This window comes from Takifugu rubripes, chromosome 20, assembly GCF_901000725.2.
Source record: "Takifugu rubripes chromosome 20, fTakRub1.2, whole genome shotgun sequence".
Classification (NCBI taxonomy): domain Eukaryota; kingdom Metazoa; phylum Chordata; class Actinopteri; order Tetraodontiformes; family Tetraodontidae; genus Takifugu; species Takifugu rubripes.
The window spans coordinates 4999295-5024101 of NC_042304.1; the positions used below are offsets into that span (position 1 = coordinate 4999295).

Here is a 24807-nt window from a genome sequence, read left to right on the forward strand (position 1 = left end):
AGTACAATTACGTGAGCCCCGGATGTTCTTTACACGTTCTCAGCGGCTCGAGCTCAACATACGGCCAACTAAATTATGTTTCCTGTCAAATAGTTTACGTGTTTTCGCATTTTTCTAGTTTATAAGTCCTTGCTGAAAAAAATGAGCACATGGCAGATGCCATAAATACGGAAAATGAAGACCTTCAAGCTCAGGTAAGCGACACAACCTGTCTAAAGTTGTGCTGTGTTTTCATTTTTGTGCTGTAGTATTTTTTATGACCTGCAGGGCGCGTAACTAAAGAGTCCAAAGGTCCACCAACAATAAAAGGTAGACATGCATCAGTGCACACCTCAGTGGAGATCCTCAAATAAGATTGAGATTGTGTCTCAGTCACTCACTCACCCAGTCTCTTCCCCCCCACCTCACACAAACAATGAGGATTTTCCCGAGGTGCTTGGAGTCATTAACACGTCCTTTTGCTCTTTAAATCGCAGTTGCGAAAGCAGCATGCAAAATTCCATAGATGTGCAGGAGTTAACACCAAAACAAACACTAATTAAACATTTGTTGTGGGGGAAATTGTATTCCCTCAGTATCATTCCTGGAGTGTGAGTAATTTTATTTCTTCACATGTATTGTGTTTACGTTTGACGTCACTGTGCTTAAAATGTTAGAGAAATTATACATCGCTCAGTTTATTTTATATCATTTGAATCATGTACCACAGCATGTCGGATGCACCCGGACCACAGATGTTGCTTCAGCACTCATGCATTTGTGATTATTTGGGATGCAGAGAGTTTCCTCTGCGTGCTGCCTGTGTGATTGGACAGATGGCGATCACCCAGAGTGCCTGTGTGAAAAGGATTAAAATTATGCCACAAGAATCTAGATGCATATGTGGCTTCTTCTTTGCCATCTATTTTTTGGCTTAGGAAAAGGTCACAATATACGTTTTTATATCTTTGTACAACCTGTGAAGCTGCAGCCAGACAGCAGCTCATCCTACTTGGCCCAAGGATGGGAAACAAAGCAGCCCATGTGCTCTGTCACACCCATGACCACAAATTCGTGCTTTTCATACTTTACTTTTACTTTTATACATTACTTTTGGTGTAGCGGTGAAATGTAACTGGGATTTGTGGTGGAGACAGGTGGCCACAATCAGTCCATTTATTCACAGTTAACACCTTTTGCCTTCATCTAGATCGAAGAGATCGAGGCCCTGTCTTCCATTTATGGGGAGGAATGGTGCGTTATCGATGAAGCTGCCAGGATCTTTTGCATCAAAATATGCAACGGCTTGGAGAAGCCGAAGCTGACGGCGTGCTTGCAGGTAGAAGAAATGCAAGGGTCCGTTTTAATCAGAAGTGTCTGACATCACCATCTGACCTAATGTTGATGGTTTTCTTCCTCTTCTTATCGATCAGATCATTCTCCCACACGAGTATCCAAGCACATCGCCCCCCATCTACCAAATCAAGTGAGTCTATTTGCCTCTCAAATTTAATCAGGCAGTGTTGTGATAAAACAACCTCCCACTCAGAAACCTACTCCTCCTCTTGCTCAGTAATCCCGTTTGTTTGGGGCCTTTGTAGTGCGGCATGGCTGCGAGGGTCTGAGAGAGCCAAGCTGGCAAACAGCCTGGAAGACCTCTATGTGTGAGTGCGTCTTGTAATTTCTGCTTTTCAGTGGACTTATTTTTGCATACTTGGTACAGTTTGTCGATGCATCTTCTCTGCGTTGCATGTTTGTCCTGTTTTCACAGGGAGAACATGGGGGAGAGCATCCTCTATCTGTGGGTGGAAAAAGTCAGAGAATTCCTTGTTGAGAGATCCCAGAGTGCAGAAACTGGTAGGCTGTGTGAAAACTAATCTGAGTGGCACATTTTGCAACAGGCTTTACATATAGATTGGGATTTTATAGCTTGATCTGTCCAGACACGCGCAGCATAAACATTTTGTACCATCATTCAGAAAATCTGCCTCATGCTGAAGACTTCAGATAAGTCCCACTGGATAATTTCCATAACCTCTTCAACATGGATACTGCTGTGCTCCTGATGTTACCACTAGCATATTTAAAGATGGAAAATATTACAGTCCCTAAAAGAGAAATGCAATTATCTGGCTGCAGGAGCTCCTCTTCAGTGGTATCAGATGGCCCATCGGCTTTATTTGAAACAATGATTTTGTCTAATACAATTTTCCCCAAAATGGTCCGTGTCATTTTAGGTAAATGTCACCACATTGATCAAGCGGCTTTTATTCACTTATTGAATGGAGTAGAACCAAGCGTCTTCTCCACCGAGATCAAAGCTCTGCTGGCATTTGAGTGGTAAATCAATGACAGAATCTGCCTCCAAATAGCACCAACAGGGCAGCGTGGCATCACTCTAATATACTGACTTGATTCTTTTATACAGTGGGAGGAGGCAGAGATCCACCATCCATCTGCACTGATCGCAGTGGATTTCACACACACCTGTCAATTTGAGGCCTGTAACAGTGTTGCAGGCAGAAGAATTCCATACTTAAGCTATGTGTAGAGTCATGCATGCAAGAAGATACCTTTATAGTTTATTTAGATGTCCACTTATGGCTAAATTACTGGGCTAATGCAGTCAGTTTTTGCTGTGTTTATTTTAGCATCTTTGTCATCTCTGGGTTTATGCACTGCTATGGTGTAGCTGTGCATTTCAAGCAGTGACATTGTTGGACTTCCTCCTCCACATGAAGGTCAGGATTGCCTGAAGGTCTGCGCCCAGTTGGAGCACAATCTGTCCTCACCTTTGTTGCTGTAAAGTGTTTCAGGATCTGAATGATAAGTTAGCATCCGCTGAAATAAAAGGCTGGCTCTGGGCGGAGTCCTTAGAACATAACCCTGAGATCCCCCTTCAATAAAAGCTGTACTGGGGCTTCCTGTGGTTGAATCAAGAAGTCTTCCACAGGTTTTTTAGCTCCCGGGGAAAGTTCCTGCGGTGGAAAAGTGGCTGCTGTGGGCTGGTGTTCAGCTGCGGCCTGAAAAACCCATCTGTCTGTGCGTTTGAGTGACAGCCCTGAATTAAGATTAGTATCTGTGTAATACCCCGTGTTCCCTTGGCCGAATCTTTTGAAGTGGGCCAGAATAGATGAATTAAAGTTTTTTTTACGAGTGTCAGCATGCACGGTTATCTGGAGCCAATCTCGCAGGCATCCATTATCAGGGCCGACAGACTCTTTTGGCCAACTTGGCTGAAAAATATGAACTGCCCTCCCCTTTGTTGTGTGGCATGGGATTGTCCCCTATCTACAATTCATGTGATAATAAGTGTAACTGGGACATTTAAGCTTGGAGACGTGGGACAGGAGGCGTATTCCTGTTCAAATTGCACGGCCAGAGATGAAAGAGGGGGAGAGTGATAGCTTTGGAGATGCACATTTCACAGGAGAGGAAATGAAAAGGGAACAAACATGGGAGCGAGGCAAGCGGAAACAGCCTGCAAAGTAAATAATAGGTCTGCCAATAAAGTGGCTTGAGGGAACCAGAAAGCAATGCACAAAAAAAAAAAAATCACGTTTTGTTAAATATACAATCTCATTTACTTTCAATTAAAATACAATAAAGAGCTTTTGAAATATTCATAAAGTCATTTAGGAACCTGCACAAAGATTTCAGTCGGTTTCATATTTGAATTCATTTCATAAAACGTTACCACGGAAGAACTTCAGAAACATTTGTATTGAAACCAGAGAACTCTTTAATACTTAATGGCTTTAATCTTAATAGAACTCATCTTGTGTTGCGTATAAGCTACTGGCTGGATGGGCCAATTAAATTCCAGCATGTGTCCAGATTTTTGTTGCAGAGCATCCAGGAATTTGAATTTGATGCCGCAGTTTGTGTGCAGTGTGTGTAGTTTATTGCGATGTTTGCGCACTAATGGTTGCTTTAATATGTCTATGTCTTATTTTTCATAAAGGGAAATGATGTGGTTCTAATTACAGGTTTGAGAGAGACTTGTTTGATGAAAACCCGCAGTATCAGTTGGTTTTAGGGTGTTTTTTGAATGGCACGCCTTAATGTCGGTGGTTCTAATCATGCTGCATATGCATGCGGTTAATACTTGACCGGAGCAGCTTTCCCACCAAATACAATGTTTGCAAAGCAGGAGGAAAAAAAACAACAAATCATGTCTTTCAGCTGAAATCATTTGCATTGTAAAATGGCATTTTTTGTTTGTCATTTGCTTTAATGACTGTTTTCTTGGATGACAACTGCGTTTTTGCACTTTTTCCTGCTCGTAATGTGTCGACTCTGTTCTGCTTCAGTGGATCAGCCAGAAAAGGTAAATATGACTGCTGAGGAGGACGTGGAGGACGACACCCAAGTACCGGACATCAGGACGTTCAGCGACAGCGCAGAGGAGTCGCATCTGTACGCGGAGCGTGTCAACGGTACAGCTGATCTCAGTCCAGTTTGGATGTTAAGTTTGTAATTTTAAATGGCTTTTTCTCAGAAATGACGGCATCTCTGTTCCTTAGACGAAGAGCTGCCGCCTATAAAACACGGAGAGTCCATCACGGACCGTCGCAGCACTTTCCAGCCGCATTTAGCACCTGTGGTGTCTCCCAGACAGGTAAATCACATGTTGCTGCTCTCCGGTTAAAGATATATTAGAGAAGACGCCGTCCAGCTGACAGGTGGGACAGAGAAAGATGGTGATTACAGCGTGATTCAGTAACCCCGGCCCTCTAAAAGACACAGAAGTGTCCTGAAAGCTTCCACCTGTTTGGAACACTGGGATGTTCTGCAGACACAGTTGTCCTCCAGAGCGCAGATGAACCAAAGTGTCTCCCACCTGCTTCAATTACACCATGTGTTGGGTTCAACTAAAGTCAAACGGGATGAGAAAAACACTAATTTCTGTGTTAGACCAGCTGTGTGCAGGTACGTTGTTATTAGATCTCCATTCTGTTTTAAGTGATCTACATTTAAGTAATTTCTAGTTTAACCTAATCAGTTTTAGAGGGACATTTAAGAGAATGTGTCTGTTAGACAGATGTGATTGTATATTATCCCTTTAAACATACAGTATGTTGAGATTTTACAGACGCATGCTTTCAGTTGGAACACGCCACACCTGAGACACAAACAAATGAAACTACAGATTTCTATCTCGGACCTCTCCTTTCACCCAGAGATGATTCCCCGAGGTCTCTCAGGCGAACTGTTGAGTCAACGCATCGTGTCTGTGAACTATTAGCTGCGAGTGCGTTAGCTCTGAATTTCCTCCCGTCTACACCGAAGTGGAGACGTGTGAGGTCCTCGATATGCAAGATCACCTGGTTTATATTTAATTAGCTTTAATACTGTTCATCTTTGGCTCTGATGCTGCACCCTGGCAGCCTCGGCCTATGGAGGCAGAGCTAACACGATACCCCAAATAATTAGTTGACCGTCTTCTAAGTATAATAAGTCTAGAAAAATGACTGGAACTACAGAATTACTGAGTAGAATTACTTCCCGTACCTGGAAGCTGGTTCCACAACAGGGGGTTCTGATAGACAATAAAGCAAAAATAGTCCTACTTTCACTGCTTTTTGCCACATTTTCCACTTTACTAAAGTGCTTCAAACATCGTTTTCATCGAGACAAACTGTACAGGAAGAACTGCTACCTGAAGAACGGAACACAATTCAATATTGTAATTGAGGATTTGTTCTGCTGGAGTGGGGTTCTTCTCACAAACCGATCTGAACTCCGTACCTGGAGCATTTTCATTTACTGCTGACGTAAGGAACCTGGCTAATTGAGGTCAGCGGCCCGGCAGAGATTAGAGTCGAGCCGCGAGTTAACCAGACTTCTGAGAACACAAAGCAGAAAGAAATGTTCTGTCTGATTCCGACATGTGGAACAGTTGTGAGCATGTGCGAGGACCTGAATTAACATTTAATTGGCTGTGGGCCCCACTGGGCATCTGCAGCTCTTCACATAATTCAGAACCACTCAAGTGGTTTTGAATGACACGATCAATCAAAACAATCAAAGATACTAAATGAATCAAACAAACTTGCTAATCAGCACTATGTTTAATTCCATGAATAAAGCAGGCAGTCATGTTATGACTGTTAATGATGCTGATCAAAAAGAGGTAACCTTGGAAACATAAACTATTAGACCTGAAATACACTTTAAAGATGACTAGGCTTTTATTATGCATCCAGAAACTGTATTATCAATTATTACTTAGCATAATTAGCAAGAACTGGCTTTTGTAGGAAGTGTCATTTACCTTCATAAACAGCTGACTGATCCGTCTCGCTGTTACATGAGTGTTGAAATCCACACATCCACTTTTTGGGTCAGTTTAAATTCAGCATGCTGAAGTGAAGCAGAAGTCTTTATCAGCAGATTGTTGTTTACTGGAAACTCAAAACCTGTAAAAGTGAAGTGAAAATGTCTGCCCCTGTGTGTGTGTGTGCGTGTTGCAGGTAAAAATGATCCTGGAGAAGCTGTATGAAAACAAGAAGATTGCCAGTGCCACTCATAATATTTACGCATACAGGTCAGTAAGGCCAAAAGCTCCATGACAGCACGATCTAACATCTGCTTTATGCTCTGACTTTACGATTCCAGCTGCGGTGAGTTCCAGAGTTTAGTGGATCTCATTAGGTTAGCCTGTCTGTCTCATCTAAAGGGCACAGTTCTCCAACAATTTCTTCATTAAAGGTCAACAAAGGCACCAGGGCAACTGCCAACTTTCCCCATTGCACTGTGAAAAATGTCTAATTGTGTTTCTCAGTGTGTTTTTTCTCCTCGTGTGCATGCGATAGTGTTGTTTTTTTTAGTACTGGCTAATGATGTAGCTCTGCCAAGGTGGTCATTACTGTTGACATTTGGACCATCCCAAAAAAAATAAAAATGAAAAACACTGACAATTCCACATGTGTCTAAATGTCCCAGTGTGCCTATAACGAGCGACCACCGCTACCCCCACTCCTCTTAACGATTCTCTCTGCGGCAGGATTTACTGCGAGGACAAGCACAGCTTCCTGCAGGACTGTGAAGATGACGGTGAAACAGCTGCAGGAGGGAGGCTGCTCCATTTACTGCAGGTTATTATTCAACTAATAAAAGTCTCACCTATGGTCGTTATGTGACCTGTTCTTAACTCCAGAAGCATTCCGTTAGATATTAAAGTCTTATTTCTTTTCATATCCACCCTGTTTTCACTTGATATAACTTATAACTGCAGTTACGAGTTTGCTGCCGACTGCAATTTCACCTAAACTTAATGGTTTTTTCAAACGAATGCTTCTATCTTATCAGTAATTTCACTCCTTTTCTTTCATGTTGTTCTGTTTGGTGCATTCAAACTCCAAAAAACAATGTTCTCCACCATTGCACCTTGTAAAATAAGTCTAAAGTTTAGTGTTTTGCTCATGTGGTCATGTGGTGCATTTATAACTGAAAAGCCTGGATTGTCAACAGCGGACAGTCACGCTGAGCAAAGAAAAGCAACAAGTCATATTTGAGGAAGTAATGGCAGCAAATGTCCATGGAGTCAGTATGAAATGACCAGAAATTGAAAATTCAAGACTTTATTATGCAGATCATTTTTCATTAAGAGGTTACTGCGATTTAATTTTTGGTTAATTGTCTCCTGATCGCAGAGAAAAAGCCCACAGCTGAGTAGCAAACATTACACGAAGTGTAATCTTCCACTTTGTCACTCTTAAGAGTTCAAAACAGTCATCTCACACAGTTATTAATCTGTACCCATGTCAGCCAGGTCCCTGCTGTCAGATGGCTTTGAGTGAGTCACACACATGCTCATACACACACACACCCACATCACACCGAAATGTGCAACTGGCCACGCACTTTTTGTTTCTTGCAGGCTGAAAAGACAGATTTGCAACAACAGAGAAATGCTGCATAATCAGAGCTGAGCGCTGAGTCACAGTGCTGCCGTCGTCCTCAGAGTCTGTGAGAGCTCTTCCACATGACATCTGCCACTTCCCCAGCATCAAAGTTCATACGTTCATGTCCGTGCCAGTGTGACCCTGTGAGGGAATATGGTTCAGTGATTCGGCGTCTGTGTCACAGACTGTTATCTTCCTTTTACCCCCCCTTCCCGACAAGATTAACAAAAATAAATAACATACTTCTAAAGAGCAAACAGCAGAGGGGAGATTAAATCAAACAAGTGTAAAAAGAAATGTCCTGGAATTGTCGATCTGTGCAGCCCACTCAAGCCTCCAGCCTGATGACAGATGCTGAAATCCATCACAGAATTACAGACGCAACTGCTGCTACACATGAACAATTTGTTCCCCCTGATGCAAGATGATGAATGTGCGCACTGTAGTAAATCTGCTTTGAGAAAAAAAAAATGGATGTCAGGCGTTAACTTTGATCAAATGGACAGTTTGGAATTGTTCTTTCATGGAGCTAATGATATGAGGTCTAATTGATGTTGGTTTTAGAAGCCCAGCAGTGTTTGACGAGGCCAGGATGGATTACAGAACAGGTCATGATGCTCATTTGTTCCCCTCAGCTGTAGTGTGTATGAAAAATGAAGCATGCCACAAGTGTGCTAAAAACACACTTTTTAAAACTGTTTTTTTAAAATTGGTTTTACATATCTGTATCACTTAAATGATCCCCTACATTCAGAGTGTCATAAACATGTACGTTGTGTTTACTACTCTTCTAAGTACTCTTCACGGTTTCAGATTCAGCGTTATCACTAGTGTTGAAGGATTTACAGCGTCGCTAATCACAGCCGGTTCTCATTTACGAGGCTAAAACGGCACTTGAACAAATGCTTGACCTCTGTGAGGTCAACAGAAGTTCTGTAAATTAGTAAATATAGACCAGGCTGACATAGCGATGAGCATGAACTGAACCTTAATTATCGCTTAATTATTATCGCTTTATCTAACCCACGTCGATCTCTGCTAGCGTTAAGGAAAACTCATTTGAAGTCCCTGTGATAGCATCAGACAGCCTGATGATCCTTCTTTTGCCATCATAGTGATCATCATGCATTTCTCCTCCATCACATTGCACCTGCTTCTTTTTGTCTCTTTCAGATCCCCCCCCCCCCCCCCCCCCCGCTACTGACTTCAGAATTATAATTTTAAAACGAGTGCCTGATTAATAATATAGTGTCCGGAGGGGACCGGTCCCATCAGAAGAGCGACTGCGTCTTTTTTTATTAGCGGTGGTGCTCGGAGGACCTTTACCCTTTCATCAGTAAATGAATGTCAAAATGTGATTGGGGCGTCTGTGCCTGAGAGCAGCACTTGAAGCTAATTGGTTTAATCAGTAGCTGTTATTGGTAAAAACTGATCATCCTAGAACCCCCCCCCCATTCCCCCCCGAAAAATGAGAATAGCCCCTCCATCTTCTCACCACCAGATCTCAAGAGATACGACAGAGCGCCTTCTCCTCAATAAATGCATAAAATGCTGTAAAATGGCCCCTGTCATGACTATGTTGTGAATATACGGGCACCTTTAAAGACGCCTATTATGTGTTTATGTAGTTTTAGCGCCATTTGACTGCAGACAGGAAATGAGCCTCCATTTGGACTTGCCAGGATCAGATCTACACATGCTGCTCGCATACAAACCCCCCGCACTGCACCCACCACGAAGCATGGTCGCCCGGCGTCCCTCCTGGCACCCTCCAATTCACACCGACCTCACGTGCGTCTCGCTTTTGTCTCTCCTGACAGATTCTGGACGTGCGCAACGTCATGGTGGTTGTGTCCCGATGGTACGGAGGGATCTTGTTGGGTCCGGACCGCTTCAAGCACATCAACAATTGTGCTAGAAACATACTGGTGGAGGAAGGATACGCTGCTTCCACGGTGAGACGGCCCTCTGAGGAGTCACGCTTTCAGCTTCTATTGAGGCCGTCAAATTTATGAAACTCAGAAACACCTGATCTCCTGCAGGCTGGAACTCCTGCACATATTGGATTTACCACAGCACGTCCCTAATCTGTCCCCGCAGGGGGGCAAGAATAGACCCTGGACAGGCCTCACACAACTTTCACTCACACTGAGGGGCAATTTAGAGTCTCCAGGCATCCTGATGGACATGTTTATGGTGTGCTTGGATGTGTCAGCAGAATACAGTTTGCAGTGTTAGCCAACCGTGTCAAACTTTAGCTCTTACAGAAAACAGAAATAATAGGTGACACGGGCTCGGAGAAGATGAGCAGCAGCCGCAAATTTTAACCCCCCCAAAAAAGAAAACGTACTCAGCTCACAGCTACGCCAACTTGTTTGGGGCTTGAATAAACAGTTATATTAAGTGTAAGTCGAGGCAAGTTTACAACCATTTTTCAGACACAAGCTATAACATAAAAACTGAGATACATTTGATCAGAATAGCAAGAAAAAGTAACAAAGGTTTTATTAAACCAGTTAAAATAAGAGAAGGAATGTACTGGTAATGTAGTTTGACCTGTGAGAGCAGTCCCCAGGCATCCAGGAAGCTTGTTCCACAAGTGAGGAGCGTAGTAACTAAAAGATGCTTCGCTTTGTTTGGGACTTTGGAACCCCTGAGTGAGCCTCTTCTGAAGGCCTGAAGGATCTGGAGGTTTCATGTTCTCCAAATAAATAAATTTGAAATGTATGCAGGCACAACACCTTTCAGTGCTTTATAAAAAAGTAGTGATTTTGAAGATGACTCGTTGACAAATGGGCAGCCAGTGCAGTGATTTACACTGGGGAGGCACAGGATGCACCTCTTTGTGTCAGTGAGGACTCTGCCTGCAGCGTTCTGGATGTGCTGCTGCTGTGTGACTCATTTTTTGAACCAAACCCCACAAACACACTGTTTCAATAATCCAGCCTTCTAAAATCTTATTTAATTAGAAATCCTTTAATTCTTTCAATATTTTTCAGATGGTATTAATTTGAGTTTGTTATTGTTCTAATGTGGTTGTTAAAGGCTGAGTCCATAATTACTTCAAAATTCTTGGCTGGATTTGTTGTCTGAAGTGACCTGGAGTCAAAGTGGCCACTGACTTCTAACCTTTCCTTTTTGTGGCCAAACCCAATTACATCAGCTGTGAAAGCGTCTGATACATCCAGTCGTTGATTTCATTCATGCATTTGCTCAGCAGATATAAGGGGCTGTGGTCATTAGCTGTATGCAGTTGTGTGACATTTGCACTATTGTGATACAAGATGTTATAATAATCCATAAGCTGGGCCAGTGGTAGCGTGTGGATGCTGAATAAAAGAGGTCCTAATGTGGACCCTTGGGGACCTCCACAAGTGATTTTTTTTCCTACTCAGTTACCAGTTGACACAAAGTAGTCCTTGTCTTGCATTTAAAATTTAAACCAATTCAATGCACTGCCAGAAACCTCAGGTCTGTCCAGCAGTACGTTATGGTCAACTGTATCGGACGCAGCACCCAGATCCAGTAACACAAAGACTGAGACTCTGGAGACTCACTGCTCACATAAGTATCATTCCACACTCATTAATCCAGGCTGAAAAGGCATTTAAAATATCAATATACAAAGCGGCTACTCCACCTCCTTTCTTTGACTAGCTGGCTTCACCGATAGAACTGGAGTTGGTTCACTAAGTACAGCTGCACTTTTGTTTTCATTTAGTGTCTGTTAAAAACATAAATCTATGTTTTTCCCTCAATAAGGAGAGCATGAATTAAAAGCGATTTGCCCGACAGAGACCCAATATTTAGTAAAGCAACCTGTCGTGTGCTGGATTCACACTGTGGCCGAGGCCCCGCTCAGGTCAGACTGGATAGCGGCGCTGTGCGCTTCTTCCTACCAATATTCTTGGACCCTGCAACGACCCTGCTGTGTCAACTACCCGGATGTTAAAGAAAGCAGCACGGGGTCCGTCTTGTCTCTGTTGTCCCCCCTGGTGGATGCTGCCTCAGCTCATCTATCTGACTGAGCTTCAGTGTCGCTGCTCTAACAAACGCTTTCACAGGTGAAGTGGGTGAAGGTGGGGAGGGGCAACCAACAGCGGGCAGCATCTCTGTTAGCTCCTGCTGTGTCGCTCTGTGTTCCATTTTCATTCCAGGGTGTAACTCTAATTCAGTTGAAATATTCAGCAGTCTTCACTTCATTAGGGTCGCTGCAACACACCAGCGAGTGCAGCCAGAACCACAACGTCACTTCATTGTTTCACTCGTGATTTTTGGAGTCATCTTGGCCTCGGAAGGCAGGATGAGCCTTGATGGTTACCATCAGCGTTTCTGTTCCTCTAAAATGGAATTTATTTTATTTCATAAATTATAGAAATCAATCAAACCATCATTAGTCCAGAATAATCTGGATTTATAACTATTATAAACATGTAAAGTGTTTCTTCCACATCTAATTCACATGTGTAAGAACCACCCAGTATAGTACGGGTCCCAACACTGGTGCTCTCCTGACCTGTTGTCCAAGCAGAGACACACGCTGTGCATTTATTCTAATAACACAGGCCACTTGTCAGTCCTCTCTAAATTTTCAGGACCTGTCAGATTAGGGAAATTGAAGGTATTTGAAGTCTGCACCACACATTACCTGGAGATCAAACGCGTCTCCAGGCTCTTGGAGTCTGAAGACAGGTCCAGTCTCCTTTCAAGTCTTTCATGTGTCATGTCAAAAGTTCCTCCAGTGAGGCTGCGATTGATCTGCAGCCACATGTAGATTAAAGCAAATCCTCTCATACCAAGAATTTACATCTAAAATCCAGACGTTCGCCTGAAGGTAGATGAGACGTGGCCACGCCCCCAAACCGTTCACCTAGAGGTGAGAAGGGCACTGCCCCCTTGTGGCGTCACCTGGGAGCAGCATCAAAGTGGTGGCCTGAAAAGCTGTTTTATAGAATCAACTTTGCAAATGAGAAAAAGATCAAAGATGAGAATTTAAGCACTTATCACTGTGATTTAAAAAACTAGACTACAGAGCTGAGACTTCCTATGAGGACTTCTCCTCAGCTGATTTTCGCACCATCTTGCCGTAACCTCTGCAGAGTGCTGATTTGTCAGAGGGTCGTCAGTGCTGCGTCGCTGCCTCCTGCAGCCTTCAGACAGCCAAGCAGATGGGCTGCGATGCCAAGTGAGCAAACACTTGATCTGAAATACATCTACGCCTTTACTACACAACCGTTGTGGCATTTTCCACCAAAGAGTATCTGGTGTGGGCACACAAACCGTAAACTTGTGTCTTCTGAGCCTGGATGCCTCACAGTCACGTCACCCGTGGTTAATGTCACCGTAGCTATGTTTATATTGTGCTCTTTACGAAGCCACGATCCAAAATCATCAGCGGGTTCAGCGAGGTCGCACTCGCCGGCCTCCCCTATCCCGTCTCATTAATGGCCCTTAATGGTTTCCGAGCCCGCGTCTGTCCTCCCCAGCCCCATGTGACCTCCAGTGCGCCTGCCTTGGTCAGAATAAAGGCCGCCCGCAGTGAGCTGCAGAACTAAAAGCTCCGCCATTAAACAAAATGTTACAACTCAAGATAATTGCACTGAATGATAACAGCGATCGACCGTCACCATGGTTACACTGCACATGCTGCCCTTGATATTGCAGGTCCTGTCTGCCTACAAGTGGAACTAAAATTACAGCACAACTTAAGAAATAAGTATAATTTAGCATCCTATCTTGCACCCGCTGCTGCTGCTAAACGGTGTACAAACGGAATATGCTGTAGCCGTTTAGCATGCCAGGTCTCAACTGTCAGTCTTTCTGCCGCGCAGCATGTTTATTTATGTCTTTACCTCCACAAGAGTTTGCTGGATTAGTCACAACTGTGTGTGTCTTCAAGGGCACCGTGATTCATTTTTCCCTTTTCATTGCAGCCCAACTAAAACTGTGAGTGATATGATTGAAGACGCTTGTAAAAGTATCATCTCTATTCGGGTGCGTTGGGTCATGGCGAGGTCGGCGTCGACTACGAAGGTTCCTCTTGGGGGGCTGGGCTGTGAAGCGGAGGGTTCTCGGTCGGACAAAACTTTGAAGATGTTCTGGTAGCAGGCGGAGGTGTCAGGACACCCTCAGAGCACCGCTGATGTACCTATGAGCAAAATAGCAAACCAGTAAAATGCTCACATAGGACCTTGGCTGAGCTAGCCAATGATACAGGGATGCCCTGCTTTGGCTCATATTCAGCTGGGATAGGCTACCCTGCAACCCCAAAAGGGATATAAAGAAAACAAACCGGAAAAGCAGCTACTTTTTAACTTCATTTCTGACGCTCTCGGACTGTTGGCACACAGTGAGCCAGCGCAGGTCAGCTAAATTTGCTAGCTTCCTGTCACAGACATGTTTGTTCAGTGCGGGCAGGTTCAGTCCTGATGAAACCATTCTCCCTGAATAATGATTAGGCTGATTGACTTTTTCAAAGCGCCGGTTCTCCTGTCAGAAAACCAGACCCAACTCATCAAACCTCCACGCCCCCACGTTTGTCAGCAGCCGCAGTGACGCTGGCATCCAGGCCGCTGCGTCTGGTTTTCATTAATATGTGCCAACCGTAAAAGCGCAGAAGAGGCAACGACTTCGTTTGTCAGGTCAGACGTTTCCAGATGAAATGGTTCGGAACAAGTGAAAATCAATATTCGATGAACACGATTCTCTGATGAGATGATCAAATGTGACGTTTGTTGCTGTTTTTCCACCACTGCTCAAAACAATAATGCCTCCCCGACTCCATCTAAACCCTGACGATTCTTCTCAGGAGCCGTTGTTGCTCCGCGTGGAACACAAAGGTCTTTTATGTTTGCGTGTTTGAAGACCTGGGTTTTAAATTAGCAGAGTTTTTGCTCGGCAAAAGGATACCTATGGATGCAGCGTTCCGCTTGATGCAATTATCAGAATACATTAAAGCAGCACGGCGCACGTCAATCACAACGGCGTTGTTGGCACATCTCAGCGAGGCAGGCAGGCCCGGCAGGAGTTCGGGGGAAAGCGTGTCATCAAACGACTCTCAAATATTGAATGCGGTGGGAAAAGCTTGGCAGCAGCGCGGGGAGCGCTAATATGAGGCGATTTATGGTCTGTTTCTTCTCTGATTGTTTCACAGGATGAATCCAGCAAAGCAGGAGGGAAGAGCAGGAGGCCAAAAAACAAGAGAACAAAGTGAACTTCAGAAGAAGAACTTGGAGGTTTTTGAAACAAAATCACATCAGTTTAAGATTGTTTTCCTTTAAGTTGCCAAGAATTAATTTCTTTTTATCTGCTATGATTTTGCATCCTATAATTGGAGGATTTACATTGAGCTCATGCTAAAATTTTATTGCATTTCACTTTTATTATGCTTAATGGATTTAAAATAAAATCTATTAAGATATAATTGAATTGTGTTTTTATTTTAAATGCCAAAAAAAAAGGATTTCCATAATTTTATGTAAAGCTTCACATATATCCTGGAAGCTAACTGAATTAAACAGTTCTTTTTCTTTAAATTGTAAATGCAATAGTTAGCACACCGAAGAAATGTTCTCTTGTCTTTAAAACGCTGACTGGAGGCCTCGCTGCAGCTTCAGCAACATCACCATCACATATTTGTTACTGATGAACACAAAATCAAACCACTGTTTTCCTATCAGCCATGAACTGATGCCAAAAGTTGCTGTGTGACCTCTTAGTGCAGCTTCCTGCGACGATCCTGAATGTTTCCCTTCTGCTGTTTTTAAAAAAAAAAAAAATGAAATTCTTATATTATACAGCAGGTCCCGTCCTTTAAATTCCTGCCTCACCTTTCCCTCTCGGAGACGCTCCTTCCCTGGAGGACGCGGTCTGCATGTTAACCGCTCTGGGGTCGGCTTCAGGCAGCTTCAGCAACTCTTTCTAAAAATACCCGCAGCTCATCTGTGCACGTGTGAGTTCGGTTTCCACCTCTGCTACCTGTGCTGATGTGAAAGCAAAAGTGGACTCTTCGGTGCCCTTCAGCGCTGAAGGACTGCAGCAGATGGCGGCTCCCGTGAGTATACTTGATTTAAGCGAGGACACAAATGGCGCCAGATTTGGCGGAGCGGCCTGCTCGTCTCAGCCGGGGAGAATGATTACAGTTAATTCACTTGAATTCCGGCTCCCTCTCCGACGAGCCGCCATCTCGCTCAAACCGTCATTTAAACCATTAATCGTGTTTTTGAGGGAGTTCAAAGAACCAATGGAGGTACATTCACACTCCAGGTTGAAGAGAATAATTACCCCACTTAGGCAATTTTTGAACTTCAGCATCCGACACGCCTGGAGACTACAACTGTGCAACAATGTCAGTGAATGTTTGGATTTTGTTGTATTTTACATCATCTACAACAATCAAGGCCAGGTGTTTTCCAGAGACCCTAAAACCGACCCCAGATCTGTCGAAATCAGCATGAGTGGCGATGAAAACCGGGCAGGATCAGGCTGACCTTCCTGCTGATGACCGGTCAGGGGTAGAGGATGAGGAGCTGCAGTCAATTTCTATTTACCCTATAAAATATTGAAATTTTCTTCACCAAATTGGGCACCAGTGTGAAGAAAAATACGCCTTATGTGAAGACTGTAAGACCATCTGGTAATACAATGGTGGGAGAATTTGAGGTGCAAATAAAGGTGCCAAGGAAAAACCTGGAGATGATAAGAATAATTGGCTATAATGTGCAATAATTCCCTCAGCAGTGATGGAAAAGTGTTTGCGGAGGCTGCCAACCGCCCTGCAGCATCCTGCAAGGAAGCACAGCGCAGCTCATCTACATAATACAGTATGAATGTCTCATATCTCCGACGGTTATCGGATCTCCGACTGTCAAATAACATGCGGCGGACCGAAGAGAACCCAGAAAAAACTTTGGTAAAAAGGCGTGACGGCGACGTTCGAAGAGAGCAGCGTGTCCGCGGAGACGCGAGGAACCACTTCAAAGATCAGAGGCGTCTGGAGCCAAACTTCAGCGGCTCCACAAACATGAAAAAGAATTTCCGTTTTCACTTTGGCGCGTCTCCAGATTAATAAAAGAACGGCGTTGTTTCAACGCCGCCGAAGATTTGGAACAGAGTCGAGTAAAGTTCTGAAGGCAACAGAAGCGCTCGGTGACATCTGAAGATGACTGGAGGAGGCAGAAGGATCATTGTCAGGGTCGACAATCAGGAGGTGACAATCACGGCGAGCTGCACCTCCTTCGGCCACACAGAGCTGCACCTCCTTCGGCCACACAGAGCTGCACCTCCTTCACCCACACAGAGCTGCACCTCCTTCACCCACACAGAGCTGCACCTCCTTCGGCCACACAGAGCTGCACCTCCTTCACCCACACAGAGCTGCACCTCCTTCACCCACACAGAGCTGCACCTCCTTCGGCCACACAGAGCTGCACCTCCTTCACCCACACAGAGCTGCACCTCCTTCACCCACACAGAGCTGCACCTCCTTCAGCCACACAGAGCTGCACCTCCTTCACCCACACAGAGCTGCACCTCCTTCGGCCACACAGAGCTGCACCTCCTTCACCCACACAGAGCTGCACCTCCTTCACCCACACAGAGCTGCACCTCCTTCAGCCACACAGAGCTGCACCTCCTTCAGCCACACAGAGCTGCACCTCCTTCGGCCACACAGAGCTGCACCTCCTTCACCCACACAGAGCTGCACCTCCTTCGGCCACACAGAGCTGCACCTCCTTCACCCACACAGAGCTGCACCTCCTTCACCCACACAGAGCTGCACCTCCTTCGGCCACACAGAGCTGCACCTCCTTCACCCACACAGAGCTGCACCTCCTTCACCCACACAGAGCTGCACCTCCTTCAGCCACACAGAGCTGCACCTCCTTCACCCACACAGAGCTGCACCTCCTTCGGCCACACAGAGCTGCACCTCCTTCACCCACACAGAGCTGCACCTCCTTCACCCACACAGAGCTGCACCTCCTTCAGCCACACAGAGCTGCACCTCCTTCAGCCACACAGAGCTGCACCTCCTTCAGCCACACAGAGCTCCTCCTGCGGTTCACACACGCCGACCGTGCAGCAGGAGGAGCAGCTGCACCCTCCCAGGAGCTGAATGACTGAATGAGTGAGGAGAACAGCTGGGGGTTTAAAGCATCTTTTCTCTGTCAAACACGGTGGTTCTCCAGTAGTGCAACACATGTTCAATAATACAGGAGGAGGAATCACAAACATCCAGAATATTTTTACAACTTTTTAAACTGAAGGAAAGACCCAGAGAGAAGCTGACGGGCAACTCCACAGGGGTCAAAACAGCATCACTGTAAAAGCAAATAAATATTTTCACCACATCTGATTGATTCTCTTTCATGTTTGAATCCCAGATGTGGGCCTGTAAAGGGATTTCTAATGGACTGGTGACCATCACTACTCAATCATTATTAAAATTAGAATCTGACATTTCAATACGTCAGCGATCGTCATGCGATCATTTTCCTCATTGTGATGCATTTCTGCAAATTGTAAACAAAAGAAGTGATTGTGACTGGCTGAGTCCGGTTTGTGATGTCGTGTAAATATACATATTAATTCCCTGTATCGGGAGCGGCAGCTTCTCTTTGTGGATTCTTTAACACTTGGACGAACAAAGAAGCAAAACCTTAAGTTAGCATAAATAATCTGAGTAAGGCTGCAGTCTTTTCCTATTTCAAAACAAAGTATAAACAAATGCGGGTGAAATAAACTATTTGGTTTTCTTGTTGGAATTTGTGGTTTTAATTCACCACCTTGGGTATAAAGTTAATTAGGCCGCACGTTTGATTTTCAATCTGTATGATACCTTCAGTGTTTTCACTACGCGTCACCTCTACTCCCCTAACGGCGCTTTGGGAGCTTTATTTTGAAACGTGACCGGATGTGATGATTTGTTGAATGTCGGAATTCACGTGAGTGAGCTGCTGTGCGCTCCGCGGCACTCGCACGCGCAGCACCGTTAAATGAAGCTGCTCCGCGGAGAGAGTGCGCAGAGGATCCGCTGCGCTCCGCAATTACCACTTCTTTTCAGTCCGTCTCTTCTGAACACACAGCTTTTTTGGGGACTGAATTAAAATGAAAGATTTTGGAAAAGTGTCTTCAGCCTCTGGCAGCCCCTCAGTCGCGCTTACCTCCTCGGTAAAGTGCAGCGGAACGTCCGTGCGCCTAATTGGACATGCTGGACGTGTCGGTGCGTAAAAGGAAAAAAAGCTCTACAATGACTTTTCGTTTTAATTAACTATGGGCGCGTACATGCTGGAGTCCAACTCCAGCGGCAACTTGACTCCGACGGTGTCTGAGGCTGGGACTGTCCTCCCTGGCTACCTGTCGGTGATCTTATCGGTCCTCATGGTGACGCTGGTGGTGGTCGTGGTGGCTGGAAACGCGCTGGTCATCGTGGCTTTCATGGTGGACAAAACACTGAGAAATCAGAGCAACTACTTCTTCCTTAATCTGGCCATTTCTGATTTTCTCGTAGGTGAGAAACCTTTGTCTTCATCATACCCTCCGTCAGTCGCCAGAGTTGGCTCTTTTGTTTCCCTCGTGGGTGAAATTCCATTTCTAAAACCACTGCTCTCCTCTCCATTCAATTCCATTACAGTAACCCAATCTTTATCAGTGGCTACAGCGTGACCTCAAAATGTCTTACACATCACCTTTGAGGGTTGTATGTCTTCTTTTTGTGTGTGCGATGCATTCACACCCACCATTGTCTTTCTGCAGTGGTCTTCCTCCTGAATGAAACAATGCAGCCGCTTCTTGCCAAATTCTGGTCCCGTCTGCTGACAGGCTGGCTGAAATAACGACCATCTTTTTTTGTCACATCTGAAAGGGTGTCACAGACGGACGTGTCAGGAGAGTCTGAAGGGGTCTAAATGTGTAATCATCATGCAGTCTGCTTGTGTGTGTGTGTGTGTGTGTGTGTGTGTGTGTGGGTGTGTGTGTTTTACAGGTGCTTTCTGCATCCCGGTGTACATCCCGTACAGCCTGACAGGCCGCTGGATGCTGGGTAAGGGTCTCTGCAAGGTGTGGCTGGTCATGGACTACCTGCTCTGCTCTGCGTCAGTCTTCAACATTGTCCTTATTAGTTACGACCGCTTCCTGTCAGTGACCAGAGCCGTGAGTACAACTTGTGCACGCGCCGTACGCACGCTCCGCACACTTCAAACACACATCTGTGAAATGGGGGGGGGGGGGGGGGGGGGTGTCACTGGTTCTGCAGTGGTCTCATTGATATTCACATCTTAACTCCGGTATCATCATATCACCTTTTAACAGGTTAAAAGGGGATATTGCGATTTTGCAAGGCCATATTTGGCAACTAAACATCAAAACACACACACACACATCCTCATACTTCAATTTTTCTGAGGACGTTCATCGACAATATATTTGCCAGCTCTTCATCTTAATCCTAATTATCGCAATCAACCCTGCAGACCTGACCCTGACCTAAACCCTAAACTCTAACCTCAACAACCCTCAAACAGTCCTTGGAAATTGTGGGGACCATCTACCTCCCAAAATAAGTCCTCAATTTGCTGATAGAATGCATATTTTGGTACTCGATATGTAGCAAGTACTCTCTCTCTCTCTCTCTCTCTCTCACACACACACACACACACACACACACACACACACACACAGATGTGCAAAATGAGTCAGATTTACACATTCTGCGCAGTAATTTGTCTTCTCTGAAATATAAATAATCATCCTTTCATCTGGGCTCTGGTTTGACATATATATTTATTTAGACGTTTGTGGAAGGAGGAACCCGAGCTGCATGGAAATGCGGGGTCGTTTTAGAGCTCCATTTTTAACAAATCAATCAGCAATATTGGCATTATTTTGAAGGCGTCCTTTCCTTGACTTTGCGCTGCAACAAAATGAGATCTCGCCCCTCACGCATGTCTGACATGCGGCAGCTGGAACGTCTTGTTGGGTTTGCCTGCGGACTGCCCCCTCTTGCCAAATCCATTCACGAAATATTTGTCCATAAATTGAGAAGTTGCTTTTCTTTCATTCACAAATTGAAATCGGAGTGGTCTTTCTTTATCACTGCCCACCACGATGCCACAGTAAAATTGCCTATTCACATAATAGAGTGGCTCTATTGGATTATTTATTGACCGCGACAAGTGGGTTTGTTGAAATTGCTCCTTAACCGCGTTCTAATTAGCAACACCATTGTTTGACAGTGACCCAGCTGTTGCTGTTGATGTTTGATAGTCAACCCCCCCCCAATGTCGGTGCCGGGCTTTAATCCTTGATTCTGAAAACAAAAGATCAAAACAGCCATTTAGAGAGAGAGAGAGAGAGAGAGAGTGGATGAGATCGGAGCCTGACTGATGAAGTTTGGGTTTGGGGGGGGGGGGGTGAAGAGAAAAGAGGATGGGAATGAGAAGGGAGTGAGTGGCAGGCCACGGTGAGCAGGAAACCAGATGTCTCTTTCATCATCTTGTGTTGTCAGTGAGTTTGGCGCTGGGCCCTGTATTCCCTCCCTCCTCTTCTCCCGTCCCTCTTCTCCCGGCTTCAGTGACGCGGGGACCTGCCAGTGGATTCCGTTATGGCATGTCTCTGTTGCTTGGAGGCAGTCCAGCACAAACGGGGCGTACGTTTGAACAGAACCGAGCGCGTCGGTGTGGGAGTCGCTCCCGGGGGGTTGAAAGGAAACGGTGTTTGCATGCATCTGTGTGTGACGCTCCTCTGGTTCGACGCAGGTTAAATACCGAGTGCAGAGGAACATGACCCGCCGTGCTGTGCTTAAGATGGTCGCCGTCTGGGTGCTGGCCTTCCTCCTTTATGGCCCCGCCATCATCTTCTGGGAGTCTGTGGTGGGCCGGAGCATTGTCCCACCACACGAGTGCTACGCCGAGTTTTATTTCACCTGGTACTTCCTGCTGAGTGCGTCTACCTTTGAATTCTTCACGCCCTTTGTGTCTGTGGCCTTCTTCAACCTGAGCATTTACCTGAACATCCATCGCAGGAATAAAGACGGGGGCGCCTCTGCTGAGGATGAGGCCCGGGAGCAGGGCGTCAGTAAAAAGCCCAGAGACGCTGGAGTCTGGACTGTGTTTTTCATGAAGACACGGAAGGTGTCGTGCAGCGAGCCCACTGCTATCTCCGCCGTAATCGAGGACGACGATCCCCCGTCCCTGCCCTCCAGCAGGGATCCAAACTCCAGCCAGCTCTTTATTCACAGGGAGAACTCGTCTCCCCATGGGAAAAACTCCAGGCTGTTCCAGCACACGGCCGCCGGCGCGGTGCCCGACCGCCGCGCGCAGAGATATCGTCTGTCCAGGGACAAAAAGATCGCCAAGTCTTTAGCCATCATCGTGTGTATCTTTGGGATCTGCTGGGCCCCCTACACCCTCCTGATGATCATCCGCGCCGCCTGCAGCGGCACCTGCGTGGCCGACTACTGGTACGAGATAACCTTCTGGCTCCTGTGGCTGAACTCCGCCATCAACCCCTTCCTGTACCCGCTGTGCCACAGCAGCTTCCGGAGGGCTTTCTCCAAGATACTGTGTCCCAAGAGACAATCAGTCCAGCCTCAGATCGAGGCCCAGTCGTGTTAGATGAACGCCATTGCACTTCCACACATGAATGCACTTAATGTTCGCACACTGTAAAGAGATTTATTCATATTCCGCTCTTCCATCCTAACTGAAAAACATATATCCAGTTTTAAATAATGATTAATCCTTTCATACCACATGGCAGCAATACAGCACTAGTGTTTCTAAAAAGAACCTATAATTGTAATGTACTTGATGAAGGTTAAGCAGTAGACTCTATACAACTGATTTAATTGCCATTTATTGTTATAATTATTATTTTAAATCCTCTCCGCCAGTGACCGCTGACAGTCACATGACTCCTGTTTTTCCTGAGCCTATTTTTATATGATGATGGTTGTGAACCGATGTCTTCTGTAGTCAACTTAATGACCATAATTTACTATACAATAGTATTCTAATCAACAAAGCCCTGCATTGTAAATTATGGTCTGCCTGGCCCGGAAGAGGGGCGGATGGAGCCGTTATTCAGCTGTGATGTAGAAGAAAAAAAGAAACTTTAAGCTCGGATTTCCCAGATGACCAGGGAAGGTCTCTTTGATTTCCAGCGTTACAAAGTTTCCTAGTTTTTCACAGCACACAAGCATGTTTTTCTTTTTTTTAAATTTCAGAGCACAAAAGCCCCCCCCCCCCCCTTCCCCCCCCATCCTTTCCCTGTGCTGGTCTTCAAAGCGACACGTTACAAATGGAGGCTTTTCATCGTGCAGCAATAGAAGGACAAATGCTCGGAGTCCTCGGAGTTCAAAGTAAGAGAATAACCTGCATCTGATGGAAGACTTTTGTTTTTATTACTCTCACAGGAAGGCAGCGGGAATCATCGAGCAACCTGCCAATGCTGAGGCTGCACTTGACAAAAGGCTCCTTGTTGCTGCACCAGAGCAGCACTAAACTTTTGTACAAAAATATCTACGCAACTATTTGCTTGTGTTCTGGTTGTATTTTTCCCCCTCCAATACTTGCAGGTTGTGTGTCACTCAGACTACATGTAATTATACCGAGAATGTGTCCTGTGTTTGTAGCCAAAGAAAGAATAAACAGAAACCTGCGTACACTTCTGAACACTTCTGTCGTGGACCTCCTCAGACCTGATCCTGAAAGGTTCCGGTCGTGCTCTTTGCTTCATTTTACTGAACTATTGAGGAAAAATCCTCAGCTGGTTTCTTTTTGAGGCCGGTGCCTCTAACACTGAAACAATGGATGCAGAAATTTAGTCCAAGAATGTTCGGAATGATACCCAAATCTAATGTTCTCAGATGCAAAATGATTTGCAACAGCGCTATTCCATAATTCATTAGGAGTCCAGTGTGCGTTTAAAAGGAAGTAATCACAGTTACAGTTCACCTTTAGTGTCGCCTCAGCTGGAACTATGAATGCTGCGTTAATGGGAGCCTTCGAAATCTTCCTGAGGAAAACAACCCGTCAGCCGAGAAGGAAGCGTTCTGTATTTTACATGTATCCCCTCTATGATACATGTATGAACGTGTGTATAGATCATGTCATTATAATTGCACTGGCAAAAAAAGAAATTCTGCTGTGTCCAAAAAGGCAAATTATTACTATTACTATAAATATAATATTACATTTTGCTGAAATACAGGGTTCTCCCTGCAAAAACTGAACATCAGTTTGTTTTTTTCCCCCCCACAACACATTTGAGGGCAGAAATAGCAGCGCAGACATTAAGTGTTTATTGTTTTGAGAGAGAGGGAGATGATTCAAAGATCAGACAACTTTGAGCACAAAATGGTCGGGATGCCTCCTTTAGAGCATCAGTAATAGCCAAGACACCATCCGTTGAGCTCTGATCACATCAGCAGTTAAAGCAACACTTTATCTCAGCCCTGCTGGAATTATGTGAGTTCCCCCCCCTCCCCCCAAAAAAGAAACGCATACAGACGCTTGCAGCCGTGGTTACCATGGCGACCAACTCCTAATATTAAGAGAAATGTTGGGCAAAGTGGAGGATGACGCATTTTATGTTGTGTTCTGCCACCTTCTTCAGCACGGCGTGTACGCGGGCGCACATCTGCCAGCAGGGCTGAGAAATAAAGCACCCAGCAAAGGTAAACGGTATGTTTACTCGGGATTCTCCCATTTCCAGTCACAGGAATAGATCCCCAAAAAAACTTCCCTTTGTCTATTAACTGTCAGCAGCATTCGTTTTACATATCAGAACAGTTTCCTGCATCTCCAACCTTTGCAAACAAGGACGCTTTCTGCGCAATAGCTCCCTCTTTTCAACACCACAACAAGAAAAAGACGCTGTGTTGATACTATCTGCAGAAGTGAGACCTCTGGAGGAT

At 45.2% G+C, this 24807-nt stretch overlaps 2 protein-coding genes across 2 annotated transcripts; both read left to right on the forward strand.

Moving 5' to 3' along the window:
- The first annotated feature begins 12 nt into the window (after window positions 1-12).
- On the forward strand, window positions 13-15312 carry impact (impact RWD domain protein). The gene is made up of 11 exons (XM_003973941.3): window positions 13-194; window positions 1190-1318; window positions 1413-1465; window positions 1581-1643; window positions 1751-1836; window positions 4293-4418; window positions 4506-4600; window positions 6456-6529; window positions 6989-7079; window positions 9710-9844; window positions 15043-15312. Exons 1-11 carry the CDS (start codon window positions 150-152, stop codon window positions 15100-15102), a joined length of 957 nt encoding a protein of 318 aa, XP_003973990.2. The 5' UTR covers window positions 13-149; the 3' UTR covers window positions 15103-15312.
- A 3543-nt stretch (window positions 15313-18855) lies between these two features.
- On the forward strand, window positions 18856-23109 carry LOC101075762 (histamine H3 receptor). The gene is made up of 3 exons (XM_011614607.2): window positions 18856-19401; window positions 19876-20042; window positions 21647-23109. Exons 1-3 carry the CDS (start codon window positions 19164-19166, stop codon window positions 22502-22504), a joined length of 1263 nt encoding a protein of 420 aa, XP_011612909.1. The 5' UTR covers window positions 18856-19163; the 3' UTR covers window positions 22505-23109.
- The last annotated feature ends 1698 nt before the right edge of the window (window positions 23110-24807 follow it).

Bases quoted from the DNA above. Each gene is read 5' to 3' on its own strand.
- LOC101075762 (XM_011614607.2), top strand. From the start codon at position 19,164: ATGGGCGCGTACATGCTGGAGTCCAACTCCAGCGGCAACTTGACTCCG. The intron at 19,402-19,875 runs GTGAGAAACCTT...TGTGTTTTACAG, and splicing joins CATTTCTGATTTTCTCGTAG to GTGCTTTCTGCATCCCGGTG. The intron at 20,043-21,646 runs GTGAGTACAACT...GGTTCGACGCAG, and splicing joins TCCTGTCAGTGACCAGAGCC to GTTAAATACCGAGTGCAGAG.
- impact (XM_003973941.3), top strand. From the start codon at position 150: ATGGCAGATGCCATAAATACGGAAAATGAAGACCTTCAAGCTCAG. The intron at 195-1,189 runs GTAAGCGACACA...GCCTTCATCTAG, and splicing joins ATGAAGACCTTCAAGCTCAG to ATCGAAGAGATCGAGGCCCT. The intron at 7,080-9,709 runs GTTATTATTCAA...CTCTCCTGACAG, and splicing joins GGCTGCTCCATTTACTGCAG to ATTCTGGACGTGCGCAACGT.